The 17,992-nt window shown below is 38.3% G+C and overlaps 1 protein-coding gene across 5 annotated transcripts in view; it reads right to left on the bottom strand.

Moving 5' to 3' along the window:
- Nucleotides 1–445: 445 nt before the first annotated feature.
- Nucleotides 446–17,992, bottom strand: part of pidd1 (p53-induced death domain protein 1) — a 35,123-nt gene continuing 17,576 nt past the window's right edge. For 2 of the 5 annotated variants that reach the window (XM_031900611.1, XM_004913673.4), the window contains 16 exons: nucleotides 15,953–16,276; nucleotides 14,466–14,879; nucleotides 13,955–14,161; nucleotides 13,284–13,338; nucleotides 12,984–13,185; nucleotides 12,572–12,625; nucleotides 12,233–12,358; nucleotides 11,388–11,564; nucleotides 9,871–10,018; nucleotides 9,233–9,368; nucleotides 8,969–9,119; nucleotides 5,444–5,567; nucleotides 3,775–3,893; nucleotides 2,544–2,651; nucleotides 1,763–1,968; nucleotides 446–1,353 (listed from right to left, as the gene is read on the bottom strand). In XM_031900611.1, the coding sequence (XP_031756471.1) occupies nucleotides 1,110–1,353; nucleotides 1,763–1,968; nucleotides 2,544–2,651; nucleotides 3,775–3,893; nucleotides 5,444–5,567; nucleotides 8,969–9,119; nucleotides 9,233–9,368; nucleotides 9,871–10,018; nucleotides 11,388–11,564; nucleotides 12,233–12,358; nucleotides 12,572–12,625; nucleotides 12,984–13,185; nucleotides 13,284–13,338; nucleotides 13,955–14,161; nucleotides 14,466–14,879; nucleotides 15,953–16,211 (2,730 nt within the window). In that variant the 5' untranslated portion in view covers nucleotides 16,212–16,276 and the 3' untranslated portion in view covers nucleotides 446–1,109. The remainder of the gene's footprint in view (nucleotides 1,354–1,762; nucleotides 1,969–2,543; nucleotides 2,652–3,774; nucleotides 3,894–5,443; nucleotides 5,568–8,968; nucleotides 9,120–9,232; nucleotides 9,369–9,870; nucleotides 10,019–11,387; nucleotides 11,565–12,232; nucleotides 12,359–12,571; nucleotides 12,626–12,983; nucleotides 13,186–13,283; nucleotides 13,339–13,954; nucleotides 14,162–14,465; nucleotides 14,880–15,952; nucleotides 16,277–17,992) is intronic. The other 3 variants (XM_031900612.1, XM_002937500.5, XM_004913674.4) reach the window with 2 other exon arrangements.

Below are 17,992 nucleotides of genomic sequence, written 5' to 3'. Positions count from 1 at the left end.
TATTGGGCGGATGAAATATGCTAATTTTTTGAGATAGGAATTTTGGGTTTTCATGAGCTGTATGCCACAATCATCAATATTAAAACAAGAAAAGGCTTGAACTACTTCAGTTGTGTGTAATGAATCTAAAATATATGAAAGTCTAATGTTTATCAGTACATTACAGAAAATAATGAACTTTATCACAATATGCTAATTTTTTGAAAAGGACCTGTATACTTTCTTCACTATATACATACGACTAACATTTATATATTTAAACACATTTAGGCTAATGACATAATAATTGACTTCCCAATGCCAGATAACTTTAGCACTCAAAAAATGGACCCCCATGAGTATCTGCTCCCCTCTTGTGTAGTCTGGGCAAGGTATGGCTTGTGTTTGGGGGACAGCAGCATATCAGACCCTGGGTTGTCACAAATGATGTCACAGCTGGCTCATAGTTGTTGGTTGCTCACTGAGCAACAAATATTTAATCACAATAGCAATGGACAAGCTGGCTGTAAGGAGCAGGCAGGATTGGAGAACCTCTTGAACTTGGCCTGTTGCCCAATGAATGCAAGTTTTGTTGAACAATATTACTTATTACTGCTTATTACCAATAATCATATTATTTTCTAAGCCCCCTTATGTCAGGTATCTTTGCAAGTTTTGTACCTGCCACAGGTCCCTATCTACTGCCTGCTAAGTGCACTTTGGTCAGAAGTGGGATGTTAGGGCTGATTTACAAACATAGGTGCTAAATTGCACAGTTGTATTAACACGTAAATGTACAGCTTTCTGCCTCTGAAAGTTTTAATGGCTCAGTATGCTCAGATGTAATACCAGCATAAAGGCTGAGGCTCGGATTGTGTATGGGTAGAATATCAGAAGTACTAAAGCTGGGCACACATGGCAAGTTTCATTCATTTAGCTTATTGCCAGTCTTAGCCTTATTTGGCTGCTCGGTTGTTGTGCAACCCAGTTGGCAGCAGACTGAATACACAGCCCAATGTGGTTCCCTAGCCGATGCAATTTTCCAGACTGCCCTATCTGTACCAGAGTCCCAATGATATATTGATCTGGGAGGGCATCCTTTTGGATTCCTATACAAGTCAATAGGCTGATCATGACTGGCTCATAGCAATCGCAGAGTCTTCACTGCTGTTCCCCTGGTCCAGGCCAAGCCTGAGGATGGATTGTGCATACTTCTGCTTTCCCAACTCTATTACAGCCACAATCTCTTCTGCGATGTCCTGTCTGCCACTCACTTGCATGGCTTCTATCAGTCTCTGCACACAGTCCTGCTGGTTACAGTTCTTTCTAGCCCAGGAGAAAAGCATGTCAAAAATCTGTTGGTCCAGATCATCCCTGGGGACGCAGAGAAGAATCAAATGTATATCAAGTGATTTCTGGTCAACACTTTAGCAACAAGATTATTTTGGGAATTGGTGTATTTATTTTTGGTGAACTGCTGTTCAGCAGCCATTGGATGTGGTTCACTGAAAAACCAGGCTTTTCATTAATTAATTAAATTAAATATACATGTTTCTGCACACATGCATGTTGCCAAGCTCTTTGTGCACCATTCCTGCATGCTGAATGATTACAGTAAGGGTATTTGCTGCATTAAATAGCTACTCGAAGACAGTTTTTATGGTTTCTCCCTTGCAGTACCATTTCTGGTCTGTTTGGCAGACAAAAATTTTCCCTATGAAGCAAAGGACAAAACACCAACATTTATGAGATATGTTGAATAAGAAATGACAATACTCTTTACCTGTTATTGTGGCTAATTCGCTCCAGCTCCCCATAGCTTAGATCCAGGTTCATGCCAATAGTCCTCCACTCTTTTCCAATGCGTCTTGCAATGCTAGACAGGTTGGTCTCCGTAAGGTAGCCTGTCTCAGCATTGCCTAAATTCAAAGGGGGCAAGGAGCTGCCATTTCTCCCCTTCTCATTTTCCCCATACAGCAGCTTAAGTTTCTAAACATTTTGTGAAGAGATGTTAAACAAAACCAGATGCAGGGTTTTCTTGTATAATGGCTAGCCCCCATAGCAAATATCCCCCACCCTGCAGGTATTAGTTATATACAGTTTAGCTTTTCACACTGGGAAACAAAAAGTGTTACTGATTCACAGGTCTGGACTAGGATTCTAGTGCATTTCTAGTGCAGAGGCCCAGACAGCCCATGACCAGCCCAACCTAATAAATAGTGACTGTATATGGCATCTTACAGTCCCTCTGACATTTTCCAGAACCCACATATTGTCAGTCCAGGCTTGCTGATTTACTGCAACTGCCTCTAGCGAAAGCATTTTTTCCTTTAATAATACCATCACAAAGTATATACAATCCACATAATTTAATTTAGCTTTTTATGCCAATCTAGATTGCAAGCTCCTTGGCTAACATCCATGTTGGACAATTAGATATACATGCTATTTCACATTTCTCAGTTTTTACAGAATAGCAACAACAAATCAACCTCTTATTGGACAGGACATATATATATATATATATATATATATATATTTGCAGGGCAAGTAAAAATACTCACTGGAAGTTTCAAGGGCAGCGTGGCCATCCAGTCAGAATTTGGGCCCTTCCTGTGCTTTGTTGCTTCCTTTGGTAAAGCAACTGGAACTGACCCACGGTAGAATGACACCTGATAGGGGAAAATAAATATACAACTGAATGACCCTAGTAATACATTAAAAGGATGGATACGGGTACATTTCCTGGACAGAAAAAAAAGGTTTTTAAGAAACAGCATTTTTGTGCAACATACACAAATCTAACAGTTCACATAAATAGAAAACCTTTGCCATATACATAGTTAACAAGAAAATGTGCAGCTGAAGAGATATTCACCCCAGAATCATCCCTCTGCTGAACCATCACTTCTGCACAGACCCTGTGCTGGGGGTGTCAGTGACCCCTATTAACACTACAATCACTTTTTTACTTCCTGATGTCACGCATAGTACTGGCAGCAGGCTTAACTCCTATTGCCTGTGTCGCCTGTCAGTCTGACACTGCTTCCCATGTCACAGAGTGCATAACAGTACGTTATATTTGTAGCATGCTAAGTCTGTTTGACTATGCCATTGCAAGGGAGAAAATAGCCAATGACTTTTTAATGTATGCATCTATTTAGAGTGCATAAGCAATGGTCCAATAGGAAGTAAAGCTGGTCATAAATGGTAAGATCCACTCGCAGGTTGGAATTCCCACCTACGGCGGCTATAGGCGCCATTGGTTCAGGGACGGCATCAGCCCCGATCTGACGGAAAAATCAAACCTGCCCAATTGAGATCTGCCCAATTTCAGGCCCATACAATGACCAATATCAGCAGCTAAAATGGTCCTGTGTATACCCCCTTAGTAAGGGCAAAGCCTGGATGTGATGATGGATGTAAGCATACAGGAAGTTCTTAGTGTGTCAGGTTCAAAATAGGCCACTCCCATCCCTTCAGAAAACAGATCAGAGAGACAGAAGAAGGACTGATTTAATAGGTATAAAAAATAGCTTTTACAGTGGCCCTTTTACTTTTCTTTATGGAAAATGGATTTTCTAACACACTGAGAGCATTGCTGGTGGTTTAAAATTATTTGGGCATTGAAAGTGAACAACCCCTTTAAGTTCTTGTGGACACAGTATTTTATTATTATCATTGTTATTGCATGTATGCATAGTTTGCTTCTAGTTGGGTATATATAACTTTGCAACAAATGCTTCCACATGTATCTAAATCACTCAAACACCCCAAGGAAGAATGACATATCACCTGCCCTTTAACATCCTTTTCCTTCCTGTCTGCCTGGGATGTCACGTACACTTCTTTAATGTTTTTCATACGAGAGTAAAAAACAAAGGAAATTTTGCCATTCACACAATCAGGCCGGTCTGAGGAAAAAAAACCAAAATAAGTTTAAAAGCAAATTTTTTTCATCTCAAAGGTCTAAAAATAGGTAAAACAATATAAGTGATTAACAGAGATATTTAAGTGTTAATGAGATATGAAAACCAATATACAGTACTATAGCTTTAAACAATGAAAACAGTATCCTAGAAATGTTGTGATTAGAGACCTCAAAGAGGGGAGAGAGCTGGGCAGACTCATGAATTAAGAACAACATTTTTACAAAAAGGAGACAAGAAATCCTGTGTTTCTTTTGACAGAGAACTCAGTGCAGCGTTACTGTGAGTGCTTATGGCTGTATTTACATAGACCTTTCTGATAAAGCTTACTTAGTTTTTTACCTTTCCTTCTTCTTTAAGGGCCAAAGTGTGGGCATCTTAGACAAATTCAAAATAATATTAAGTGTGTACTGTATGTCCTTTCACAAAGTGCATTTCCTAGCCAAATAGATGTTTTTGTGGCAAACACCCTCTCTGCCTACCCTAAAAACCATCTTTATCTGGATGCATCCTGGATACCCATTACCTACGGGATTACTGTAATAACAGGAGAGACTCACACATATTTTGTGTCATCGGTTGTCAAGTGTTATTGTATAACCCTACATAGCTTTGAGCTCTTACTTGCCAGTAATACCCCCACCCACTCGCTTTAATTAGCATAGCCCAATCCACAAAGTGAAAGTGGGTTATTAAAAAAGGGGAAGGATTGGGGATATTGCTTGTTGACCAGGGTTAAGGCTATAAATATCATGATTTTAACCCAGAAATATAGGCAGGTAGAGGAGAAACACTAGGCCTAACCAATAATGCTCATTACTAATCACTAGCTGTCTGACAAAACTTTTGCCTATGGAAAATCTCTAAAATATATTCACTCCTCAGCACCACCATAATTATATTGCCCCGTTTCATGATGACTGCAGCAACTTTCTGTCTGCTGACCTTGCCCATAGTCTGCAAAGTTTGAGTTTGAGTGTATGAATGCTTTAATGGCTCTTTTATTTTTCAAAGTGTGTTGTTGCATATGTCTAAGCAGAGAACTTTTGAAAATAACAATCCTGCCAAGGTTGTATTTTGTAAGTACACAAACTATGCATAAACAAAAGGCCACAGTGTAAAGGTGGCCACACACGTGGCGATCCGCCACACACTGTTCAGGGCTGAAACAGCAGATAAGGAGGTAGAAACAATAGGATTTCTACCTCCTTCTGCCGATTCAGCCCTGACGGCAGATTTTGGTCAGGCGCCTTCTATGGCGCCCGATCAAAATTTTCTAACCTGGCCGATAGGTCGGCATGTCGGTCGACTCGCCGACATGCCATACACGCACCGAATATCGTACGAAATGAGGTTTCGGACGATATTATCGGTGCGTGTATGGCCAGCTTAAGACTTGGGTGGCGATTGGTGAACCATGAGGGGGTGGTCTGAAAGAAGGAATTATAGGGTAGAGAGAGAGAGAGAAAGCATCACTGACTGCTCCTTGTTTGTACTGCAATTTTTCACTGCAAAAAAGGAGACCACAACCACACCTGAATGTAGCTGGAGACCTTGTTCAAATGCTGCAAAGAATTGTTCCCCCTCCACTATCTCCACCAGATCTGATGGCTCAGGGCCTTTGTACCTGTCTTTTAGTTTCTTCATCGTAGTGTCCACCTAGGGAAAGACAAAGGATGGTCACAGGCTAATGTGTAACTTAAAGAAGTCAGCTATATATATATATATGGTCTGTGGCAGTGTCCATCAGCAAGAATAGTGACCCCCTAAAAATACATTGTGATATATTGGGAGTTTCATGTGTTCCGCTTGCTTGTATGGCACAGCAATATAATAGCAAAACAAGAATGCCAGATTGAATAAAAAACATTACATTACAAGTGCTCCTAAACTGGGAGCCACAAAAGGGCAAGGAGTAATATTCTCCAGTTTCACATTCAGACTGCCCTCTAGTATATATTAAAGGTTAATAAAAAAAAAAGTTAAATTGGACACATCATTATTTTCTGCATTTAAAAAAAATGACTTTCATCTAAAAATAACTTTTAGTATCTTGCAGGCAAAAGTTCACTAGGCAACTTTGCAGCTTTTATTTCCTAATTTAATTGCATTCTGGTTCAGTCAATCTTCAACTTGGATTTTAAAGTGACATCAGGTTGCCATGACGGCTACCCATATAAAACAGATGGCTGATATATATTGAGACTAGATAGGCACAGGCTGGAAATCTGTGGGTTCTGGCAAATGCCAGAGGGGCTGCTGTAAGATGCCATAGACAGTCACTATTTATTGGGCTGGTTGGGGGCTGTTTGGGCCTCTGTGTAATTGATATGCCAAGGCTACATTGTTATTATTCTTTTTTAAAAAAAATGCCTCTACATAGAGTGTATTGGGTCTATTATTCAAACTACTGCCTGGTTACACACAATAATGCTTCAGCAAAATCAATTGCCATGGGTGAGTTACTGGTGACATAAGTGGTCCTCAATCCATGATTATGACCTGACACATAAACCAGTATTTCTGCATTCTGATCCGTGTTACACAGAAGTGGGAATGCTTTGGGTAACACAGATTTATGGTCTGTACAAAATAATAAAAGTACATTACTGGCAAACATTACCAAAGCTAAGCACTCCTACTGAAATAAAAGAAAGAGAAAGCAAGTATGGGGATTAAAGGGAAAGTAAAGAGAACACAGATATTAGCATTAGTTCCACAAAAGAAATTCTATCATTAAACTTTACATACACGCACATGTGAATAGGTTTAAGTACAGCATTAAGATTTACATTCATTCATCACTGCAGCACCTTGCCAGTATAACCCAAGTAGCTATGTATTCAGATAATACCAGTATATTAAGATATTGTTTTTATATCTACAAAGTTATTTGCTCCTTGATTGTAAGTTAATTATGTTAATAAAGGTAAAATAAAGAGAGTCCTATTAGTTGTACTGTATCTGTTACATAAACAACAAGGGTAATTTTACTGTCAACTACATTAAAGTGATGGCTTCCCTTTGGGCTTCCGTGCTTTCTTAGGGTTGCCTGACCTCATTAGAATTATATATGTTTTAAAAAGTCTTTGAGAACTGGTATATTTATGATGGTTAATTAGTAATTACTGTTGGTATGAAGCCACAGATATCACACATTTGAAACACAAGAACCACAAAAGCAGCATTACTATAGATAGATAATTTCTCCTGACTCAGAAGCTACTCACTCACTGCATACACATGGTTCAATACAATGTATATTTACAGAAGTTACAGAAGCATACACAGGTTAAATTCTCGTGCAGAAACTCTAGCATGCTGCTACTTAGCCTGTAAAAAGCCTGGCATTCCATGTGAGCCGCTACAGAGACTGGAAGGAGGGAAAAAAACCAAGGGGCATTATAACAAAAGCAAACAAATTGTCTTTCCCTTCATGTGCAAAGCTAAATTGGATTTTTTGCATTGTCAACATCTTCATAATGTTTTTGGTGATGATGGAGAATTAAATTCAATATAAAAGTGATAATATCTAAGCCCTACCAACAAGATAAAACTTATATACTTTATGACTAAAGTGTGTTATTTGTATAACCCATACATCATAATTATTTTAGTGAACCATCTTTTGAATTTCGCACACTAGTACTAAAGAGATGAAATGCCAAAATGGAGTTCTAAGAGCTAAGCTTTACTACTGCTCAGAGCCTTAAAAGTTTCCGGAGGCATAGTACTGTAGAATCCTTATACAATAAGGGGTATAATTATCATGCAGTGTAAAAAGTGGAGTAAAATCTAGGCTATACAAAGAGATTATGACAACAATTAAGCCACCCTTTGATCGAGCCTACCGTCTTTGGACGCAAGACATCCCAGAACTAGCACAAGAGCAATGGGAGAAAGCCACAGAAAATGCCTATAATCCCAATAAAGGATAGGCTCATACAGTACAAATTTCTGCACCAAACCTACATAACACCCCTCAAACTGATGAGATTTGGAAGGAGACAGGATGACCTCTGCCCAAGATGTAAATCCCCCAGGGCCAATTTCTTTCACATGATTTGGTCCTGTCCCCCCATACACGAATTCTGGTCCAAAATAATGGAAACACTAGCAAGTGAACTGGGTACACCGCAGATAGTAGACCCAATAACTTGCCTATTAGGAGTCATAGATGGAATAATATGCACTAACGTGGCCAGAGTCAAACTGCGTACGCTCATGTTCTACGCCAAAAAAACAGTAATTATGCACTGGATGGGAGACACCCTCCCCTCCCAAACATTCTGGAGAAGGCTGGTGGATGAAGCTCTCCCCCTTATCAAATTAACCTATGAAACAAGGGGTGCTTATGACAAGTTTGACAAGATCTGGGAAAACTGGTATAATCAAGACAATCTGGACACATAACCTACCCCTTTACACTAAGGGGCACATTTACAAAAGCACGAACGCTCGTGCGGAAAGGTTTTACCGCTGTTTACAATTGTTCGGTACGGAAATTTCGTGACTTTCGGATCGCCAATACGATATTATCGTGACTAATACGATTTTTTCGTAAGCATTTTCGTGATATTTGCGATCTTCCGAAATTTTCATTTCCAATACGATTTTTTCCCATGCGTGATTCGGATTCGTGGATTAGTAAATGTGCCCCTAAGTGTGACTGATCCGAGAGAACTAAACACACTCACCTACACTGTGACAACTACAACGCCTAGTAATAGTACCTTTGACTGTATTGGCCTAAACCTGACTCAACACCATTTCAATCTCAATGTCAATATATTATACACCGTTTTGTATTTTTGTTTTGTGATGTTGTAAAACCAATAAAAATTTACCTTTAAAAAAGAAAAAAGTGGAGTAAAACATTACCAGTGATGTTGCTCATAGCAGCCAATCAGATGCTTTGCTTTGGTTTTCTAACTGTTGAAATCTATTTGCTGATTGGTTGCCCTGGGCAACATCACTGCTTCACTCCACTCTTTACACAGCATGATAAATATACCCCTTAGTGTTAGTGCTGTATTAGCCACATAATCCTGGGTACACACCTTTTGTTTAGGAACACACTGCAGCAGCACCTGTTCTGGGTCCCTTTTTCTTTGCAAGGCCACAAAATTCACCTGAGACATGCGTAGGCGAGTGTAGACATTTTTGGCAATTTCCCCAATGTAAGTTTTGGTAGTGTACCATAGCCAGTACCTTAAATCAGAGAAAGATTAAATAAGAACAGGGTGAGACAGGAAATATCAACATGTTTACTAGTTGGGCAGATTTGTAGAACTGATTGAACATATCCTATGTGGGAGACTTACCAGGAGAAATGATCCACTTGGAACCGGGCATAAATGTGGGTAATTTCAAATTCCACCTGCCCTGTGATATCTGTCCAGTTCTGGGCCTGCGGGTCTCCATGTAAAAGGACGAGTCTGGAGCGATCAAGAGTATCGCCTGGAAAGGAGTAAAGAAAACCTATCGCATTATCTAATAGCAGAACTTCATACATTTTTGCCTAATAAAAGAAAACAAAATTCTGAGAAACTTTGCAATATACATTCATTACAAATTTGTAATGGTTTTATTAGTTATTTGTATATACAGTATTATTGCTATTAAAAGCAGTGTCTGCCTGTCCTTTTCTATTCTCTGTCCTGGTAGCTCTGACATAACGTAAGACAAGGCAGCAGGCTGACAGACCTGTGTTGCTGAAGGAGACTGACCTTTGCAACATTGTATAAAAAGTAACAACCAGGAGTTCAGCAAATGCTGCTTTCTACAGTAATTACATTTACAAACAACTTTTAAAGCACTAAAATGTTTGAGTAAATTCATAATAGAAAGTTGCTTAGAATTGTGTTTTTTTTAATTAGGCAAAAAATTATTTTTGGTTTTTAAAAATAACTATTATGGGATAACTATGGTATAATAACAACCATGTATTCACATATCTGACCTGTGACCCCAGGTGGAAGTGGCAGTTGGATTTTGACAGGACACAGAAAATTAGCAGATGAGCTCTGTGACAGACACAACAGAGGGCTGGTTGCAGACTGGGAATCTCCAGTGATACTTTGAAAATCTGCAGTGCTTACTGGTAATACCTGATATGAAAAAGAACATAACCATATTAAAAGCATGTAGTATTAATGTCCATTTTTATATATCTGAGGGAACATACAGATGCAGCCTAAATCCTTTACCATGTTGTCACGTTATGTCTCTAACTGGTTGTCCCGGAGCAAAACAGAAAAAGAAACTAAAATTTGCCACCAGGTAGTGCATGGCCTATGTTGTTTTCTATTGTGTTTTGCTAGCACTCTAGCACCATCTAGAGGCAGGACCTGACACCCAAAAAATGGTGTCAGGACATGGCAAGACAACTTGTGAAAACTTGCTGGCTGTATTTATAGCAGAGAAATCTATTGTCTTTATACAAGAAGTGAAATATTAATCAATTATTAAGTGACTAATAAAAATTATATAGGGATTGTATAATCAGTATGTTAAATATAATCCAGCAATTATATAAAACAAATGGCAAAAATTATTCAGGTACATCAATAGTAAAAGTAGGAGAGAAAATCTATTGAAAAATGTAAAGAGTTTGGCTAAAGGGGACACTGAAATATAAATTAACTTAATTGTTTCTTTTACTCTATATATGCAATAGAAACACATGATTGAATAAAGACTTTGATAGTGTAGTTCAGTTTTAGTTAAGGCAGTACTTCTTAACTATGCTACCACTGTAAGTAAGTCTATAGGGTTTGGGCTCATTTTTTTGCACTCTGCCCACTGCATGGGGCTTTGTGAAAACAGCCAAAGGCCTCAGCCCCCTGTTTAGTGGACTGCACTTTGAATCAAACACAGGCCGCACTTGATTTATAACGGGTGGTCAGGGGGTTGCAGTCATTCTGAGGTGCAATGTAGGAGCAGCAGGATGAGCAGTCCACATCGGGACCCTGTCCTTACAGGGCTAGCTGTGCATCCTGATGCTGCACTCATCACTGAGAACCAGATTATTTAGCATGCAGGGGGCACAAGTGCTTTGAGCACTAAGGGGCAACAGAATAGAGGACATTCCATTGAATGAATGGTTGATACTGCAATGGGTAAAATCTACCCATAAAAGGAAGACCAGTAATAGCACGTATTACTGTATGGATTAATTGGAATCCACTATGTGACATGATCTGAGGTAGGCAGTAACAATTATATATGTGCTGGATTAATATATATCCACAGCTCTCCAAATAGGGAAAGTCAAAATCATTTTCTACAGTCACAGTTGCCTGTTCCTTCCATTAAATGTTTTACCTCCAGAACCAGTCACCACAAAGTTCCAATTTATTTCTGATTTGTGGTCACCAGGGGGGTAATCGTTCTTCATTCAGCAACATGAATGTGTGCAAAGATTCTTGCTCCTGATATTAAACAGACTGAAGGACAGTATCATTAGCGAGATCTCACCTGCATACTGATAGTCCGAGTCTCTTCAGTGGCACCAGGAGGAAATTCAATGCGAATGTTCTGGTCTACACTAGAAAACAAGACCTCTCCATCTTTTGGCACTTGACATTGATCTTTCACTAAACGTGACACCACAAAGAACCATGAGAAGTGAGGGACTTTGCAGATGGCCAGATTCTGAGCGAAGGAAATGGAAAAACAGAAAATGAAATGATATGCAGTGTAACTACACCATTTCTCTAAATTAAACATCTCCACAGTATGTTTAAGGTCCACACCCATAAAATATTTTCTGTATAGTGAAAGAAAATATATTTCTAAGCAACTTTCAATAGAGATTTATTAAAATCACTTAATGGTTTTAAAGTTATTTGTAAATACAAGTGACAAGTTCCCCATTTTTTACAGGTACTCGAGTCAATTGACTTCTCTTCTGCAATTGCGTTGGAATTCTGGTTAAAAAAGACCTGCATAATGTGAAAAACCATCACCATTGAACTTAAAATTGCACTTTACTCGCTGCACTTGTAGAGGTAAATTAACCCTAGGTGCTTTAATGTGATATACAAACATTCATTAGTTATAACCCCTATATACGGTTAGATTCTATTCAATGAGAAACTTGTATCTACTGATTCCTTTCCAGATTTTCCTATATTCTTCAATGAAGTTTCCCAACATTGCAAGGAATTTGTCCTAAGTCCCCTATAGCAACCAAAACTGCGCTTATGAGGCAGAATTGAACCAATCCTACTATGTAATCATATGGAATTGTTTGAAGGAAGCAGGAGAGCATTATATTCATACCTGACCCATTGGGACCAATGATTCTCACACAGACTTACTCGCTTTGTACAGCTAGTGGTGGCCAGGTCAGTCCAGTCTTCTCCACTGTAAGTCCTGATCACTACTTCTCTTTTCCGCAGGGTTCTAGGGGTTCCCAAAATGGTAGGTACTTCTAGTGACTCCTGCTAAAAAAGAGCAATCCTGACATCTTCTGGCAAATATAACTTTAAGTAAGAATACAAAGAAATATATTTCCTTATTACAAAATTCTCTCTTTTTCTCTCTTTCTCTATATATACACACACACGATATCTATATTCTGTACATAATGCATAAATGCTTGTGTGGCAAATGAAATGCAGTACTTCTGCTACAATGTCTGCTGTTATCTTTCCCACCTTTCTTCTCCGCATAGACTGTTTCACAAAATAAGGAATGCAGATCTCCACATCCTGGAACACAAAAGAGAGAGCAGTTTCTAAGTATAATTAACAGAATCCACAAAAAAACTAGTGCAGTGTTCAATAGTGGACACGTGGCTTTCCAAATCTGTTGTATTTTTGCCCATATAATAAAATATGCGTTGTATATCTTGTTAAAAAAGAAAAACATATCTAATTTTCAGGGGCAAATTATAATTAAAATGTATGAATGAACCTTGAAAGGGCATAAAATGAGTAGTTAGGACAACTAAATAATCAAAGTTGGCTGACAGTGAAAGGGTAAAAGAAGCTCAAATTTTTTTTCAAATAAGATCAATGAAGAGCATCTTTTATTCTTATTGTGTTTTATCTAAAAATGAAACCTCACCTGGTTAAACTGGATATCATGGGGCTGCAACTCCAAAGTATAACTGAGTAGCACATCGTGGTGTCCCAATTTTACATGCTCCCGGTCTGGTGGTAGAATTTGAAAGTAGATGGTGACATTGGAAGAGACTGCACCATGAGGAAAACAAAACTGGAGGCCCCATGGCAGGAACACTCTGCATCCATCTGGAGTGACTAGAAAGCTAAAAGAGGCTATCTTGTTAATAGGTACTTCAGCCTTAGCTACTTTTCCACCTTTAATTTATACCAACTACCAAAATGTTTAGAGACAAGATCATACCTTTTATCTTCGGAGGTGAGGTAGATTTCCTTTGACTTTAAAACAGGAACCTGATCTACAGGGTGCAAAGGCAATACATGAGCTCCATGTAAAACATGACAAAGATGCATGCTAATATTTAGTCTTATATTACCAGCGTTAAATGTATTTGAAACAGTAATCAGTGTAATTCATTACATTAGTCTAAAAATATCACTTTAAAGTGAGTTTTTTTTCCTGCAAAAGGAGTTATAGTGGTGATAAGGATCAAGAATATATAGCACCACAAGCTACTCAGTGTGCTACAAAGTTTACAACAGTGCACTATTAATACAGGTATGGGATCTGTTATCCAGAAAGTTCTGAATTATAGAAAGGCCATCTCCCATAGACTCCATTTTCATCAAATAATTAACATTTTTTTAAATTATTACCTTTTTCTCTGTAATATTAAAACAGTACCTTGTACTTGAGCCCAACTATATTTAGCCTATATTGCAGGTAAAACAATCATATTGGGTTTATTTAATATTTAAAAGACTTTTTAGTAGACCTAGGTTATGGAGATCCAAATTACAGAAAGATCCATTATCAGGAAAACCTCAGGTCCCAAGCATTCTGGATAACAGGTCCCATACCTGCAATTAGAATATACATTGTTCCATCACTAAGCGAAAACACAAAAAGGTTACCTTCAGTTGAAGGGGTTGGCTCAGCAATCCCAATAGGATTCCCCTGGAGATGTACACAGGGGCAATTCATGATTTCTTCTGGAACATAACGCAGTTGGTTGTTCTTTAGGTCTAGGCGTTTGAGGAATGGTAAAACTGCTAGGCCCACAGGCACACTTATAAGCAAATTACTGTGCAGGTGAAGTTGTTGGAGGGACACCAGATGACCTATAAGGAATTATGAGAATGTTAGAAAATATATTGACGTTTCTTTTCTTTACCTCCAGTTGACCTAAAACATATATATGAGAATTCCGGAAGAAATGTATCTCTCTCTCAAAAAGAAACAATGTCCAGTTGCTAATGAACATAATTTAAGTCTACTTATGTAGGCTGATCTCAGAGACTTGCCATTAAGCAATACTCAAGACATTTCACCAAAAAGTGCCCATAATGCTACATTTTCTGTAAAATACATGTACATTCTAGATTAGTCTTCCTGGGAGCCATATTTTTTGCAGTTGAAACTCACACATTGTTTCAGGTAGTTCCATGAGGCAGTTTCCAGATAGATCTAGCTCTGTGCATTCCTGTAGTCCTCCAATAGTTTCTGGAAGGGTTTCCAGTTTGTTCTCAGATAGGTCTAGCCTCTTCAGTTTTCTCAGCTGCCCTATTTCTCCTGGAATAACGGATAGCAGGTTGAACATCATGGACAATAGTTCCAAATTCCTCAGATTGCTGATGGTATCTGGTAGTGTTCCAATCTGATTATAGCAGAGGAGGAGAGAACTAAGACAAGAAAGAGATGTGACACAGAGGGGCAGCTCCGTGAGACTGTTGAAGCTGAGATCAAGGTGGTGCAGGTTGGAAAGGCTGCAGAGCTCAGAAGGAAGGGAAGTCAGAAGGCCACTCTTTGTTTTACCACATTCATCAAGTTCATGTCCACCTGTAGATTTCAAAACAAACAGAGTACAATAATGATATTCACTCCATAAACATGTGCTTAACCAGACTATTTCTAAAATCTGTAATGTTAGTCTGTATGCATTTAAATAAATAAATAAAAAGAGGACACATATCCAGGGCTCCATGATACATGTAAGGTGGAAGGATTTCACTTACTAAAGGATGGTAAAAGCAATCTCAATGTCATCATTTGCCACTTAAATATAAAAAGACTAAAGTAGGCCTCCCTAGTGCATTAAATTCCCTAAAGAGATAGTTACAGATTTAACAGAACCCAAGAAGCAATCAAATGAAGTGTTGAATACATTTTTACATCAGTGCCAAGCATTTGGCGATAATGTAGCTGCAAGATGGACTCTAGAACTCTGAGCCGTGTGTGTATAATAACTGCTTATAAAACATAACAGCTTTAAATATTAAGTCAACAATATCTTTTGTATTGTCACTCTCTGATGTCAGAAAGGGTATATACAGTGTCTCTCCACAGTCCAGAAAACAGGTGCATGCATCCAATCCATATTCATCCCTAAATCTTAAAACATTATGGATTATATGAGATAGAGTACCTCTTGGACCTTTATAAAATAACTTAGCCTTCATCCTTGCTTTTAAATGGCCACAAAACTGCTAATATCTTTACAACTCCAAGATTTCCCCCACCAGATGAGCCAGTAAGGGAATACTGGGTTTACCCATCAATAGCTGAGAAGTCCCTGTTTGCCTAAAGCTAGTCTATGGCCCAAAAACTAGCAATGTGAGCAAAAAGATGCTTGTCATTTGCCACCACCTTAAAATTAAGGCGAGAATTCCATTTAATTCAAACACATCTCAATTGATGCTATAGCTTTTAACTAAAAACATGCCTCGTTGCATAACCCTTAACACCTTTATTTGTCTGTTATTACACTGAATGGCGGTAACGTAAACTTATTACAGCATTTCTCTGAATTTTGGCCAGTTTCAGTCCATTTATGCTTCCGGAGGTTACCATGTAACTGATATGTACTGCATTTCTGGCTGTAAATGACTGAATTAATAAAACTGCATTTGTACCTTTCAGGACGAGAGATTTGAGTCCAGTATAGCTGTGCAGGACATCCAGTGCTTGGGGGATGAGTGGGTCATTGGTGTTGAGTCTAAGAAATTCAACCAGTTCACGGTGGCATCTTGGATCATTAGTCAGCTGCAGGAAAAATCTGCACCCGTTTGGGACAATGTCAAGAGTAATCCTGTTGTCTGCGAGATGCTGTAGGTAAGAGGCTGGTTCTTCTGCGTCGGTTCCCTCCCAGAGGGGATCCAGAATATGCTCCATCTCGCATTGTCAGAACTTGGCAACATGGGCATGTCACAGCTCGCCCAGCGCAGAGGAGGTAACTGCTAAAGCACAGGCATTGAAGACACAAAAAGGGTACGATGAGCAAGGTATGAAAAAATTAAACCAATATGTAATTATAATAAACATTACATGGGTACAGGCAAAAACTGTAGATATTATGTTAAATAACAGTCACATAAATCTGTGTAAATCTCAAATAATGAGAGGGTGTAAGGAAAAATGTAGATGGATAGATAGATGATAGATAGATAGATAGATAGATAGATAGATAGATAGACAGACGCTAATGTTGATGTAGTAGATATGAGATCAATTATCTTAAAACCAATTTTCTAGAAAGATATGAAATGTTTTTTTTAGCAGATAAGGTATGGTGGTCCAAATTATGGAACAACATACCAAAGCATCCCGGATAACAGATCCCATACTTGTACTATTATATATATGTATATACACACACAAATACAGAGCCATCAGCAAAGATATTCTAGAATATGCATGTAGAATCTGCAGTCGTCCAAATGTACTCATGACTATCCCCAAGCATAAACCCATTCCTCTAAATATGCACCATAAAAATAATTACAGATTATTATTAGTATTATTAGGAGCTTTTCCTTGTGACCATGACCTATATGAGGACCAAACAACTATATGTCTCCCAGAAGTGCCATTCACTGGCCCTAGGGACAGAATAGGTCCAAAACTATGATATTATTATTATATCAATAATAATATATGATTTGGGAATTCACAGTTTGTACCAAGCAGTAATTACACATTTGTATATGATTAGGAATTGCTATATAGCTTTCTTCAACTAATGCAATTTTAGAAAATGCTCCACAGAAACAGCCCCCCCCCCCCCCCGATATTTATGACAAAGGGTGTTAGTAGCAGATTTCAGAGTTTTCAGTTACCGATAATAATCTATGTAGAATCATCTGTACTCTCTGTACCCAAGGGGACAGAAAAAATACTTAATGCTGACCTATTTTTATTGCGATCAGCATCCTTCTCTTTTACTGTGGTAATGACCCTATGGCTAAACTTGAAATCATTTCACACACGCATTGCATTGAAGTAAAATGCATACAAACTACAGTGTACCCCATAGCAAGTCTATTTAATATGTAAATTACAGTACCGAGTTCTGCTGGGGATCTTTTTCTCAACGAATAACAAACATCTTATATATATATATATAATAAATAAACATCTATAATAATACAGCAAAATAAGTTATTTACACTTATTATAGGCTATAGAAAATTTTACTGGAAATCAACATGACAGCTCCCACTTACATGTATAAAAACATGCTGTATTCTGGGTTCACAGAAGTATACATATAGGCATTTGGATATCTGTCTGCAAGCATGCCCCAGGAATGAATTCATCTAATTTCAGATGTACTCACTATGACTGGGGCACTGCCTTTGTATACAGCAGTCCCTGTGCAGCCTCTAAGCACAAGAGTGTTTATGACTGTTGCTACATTTTTACACCTATAGCACCTTCAGATGGACCCTGAATCCTATTTGCTTGGTATACAAAGTATTTAACATATACTAAATGTACATATATACAGATATATCCGGATCGATATACCTTACTTTTAGGCAGGTCATGTTCACCATCTAAGGTGGTGGCAAAACTGGTTGTGCATGTATTAACAGTATTAACAGTTATACATTGCAAAGAGCCATTGAGGCTTATTAAGATGCTGGCAAGGTTTATTGTATGATGCTTGTTTT

This window comes from Xenopus tropicalis, chromosome 4, assembly GCF_000004195.4.
Source record: "Xenopus tropicalis strain Nigerian chromosome 4, UCB_Xtro_10.0, whole genome shotgun sequence".
NCBI classification, from domain to species: Eukaryota; Metazoa; Chordata; class Amphibia; order Anura; family Pipidae; genus Xenopus; species Xenopus tropicalis.
This window is presented reverse-complemented; position numbering and strand designations above follow the sequence as displayed.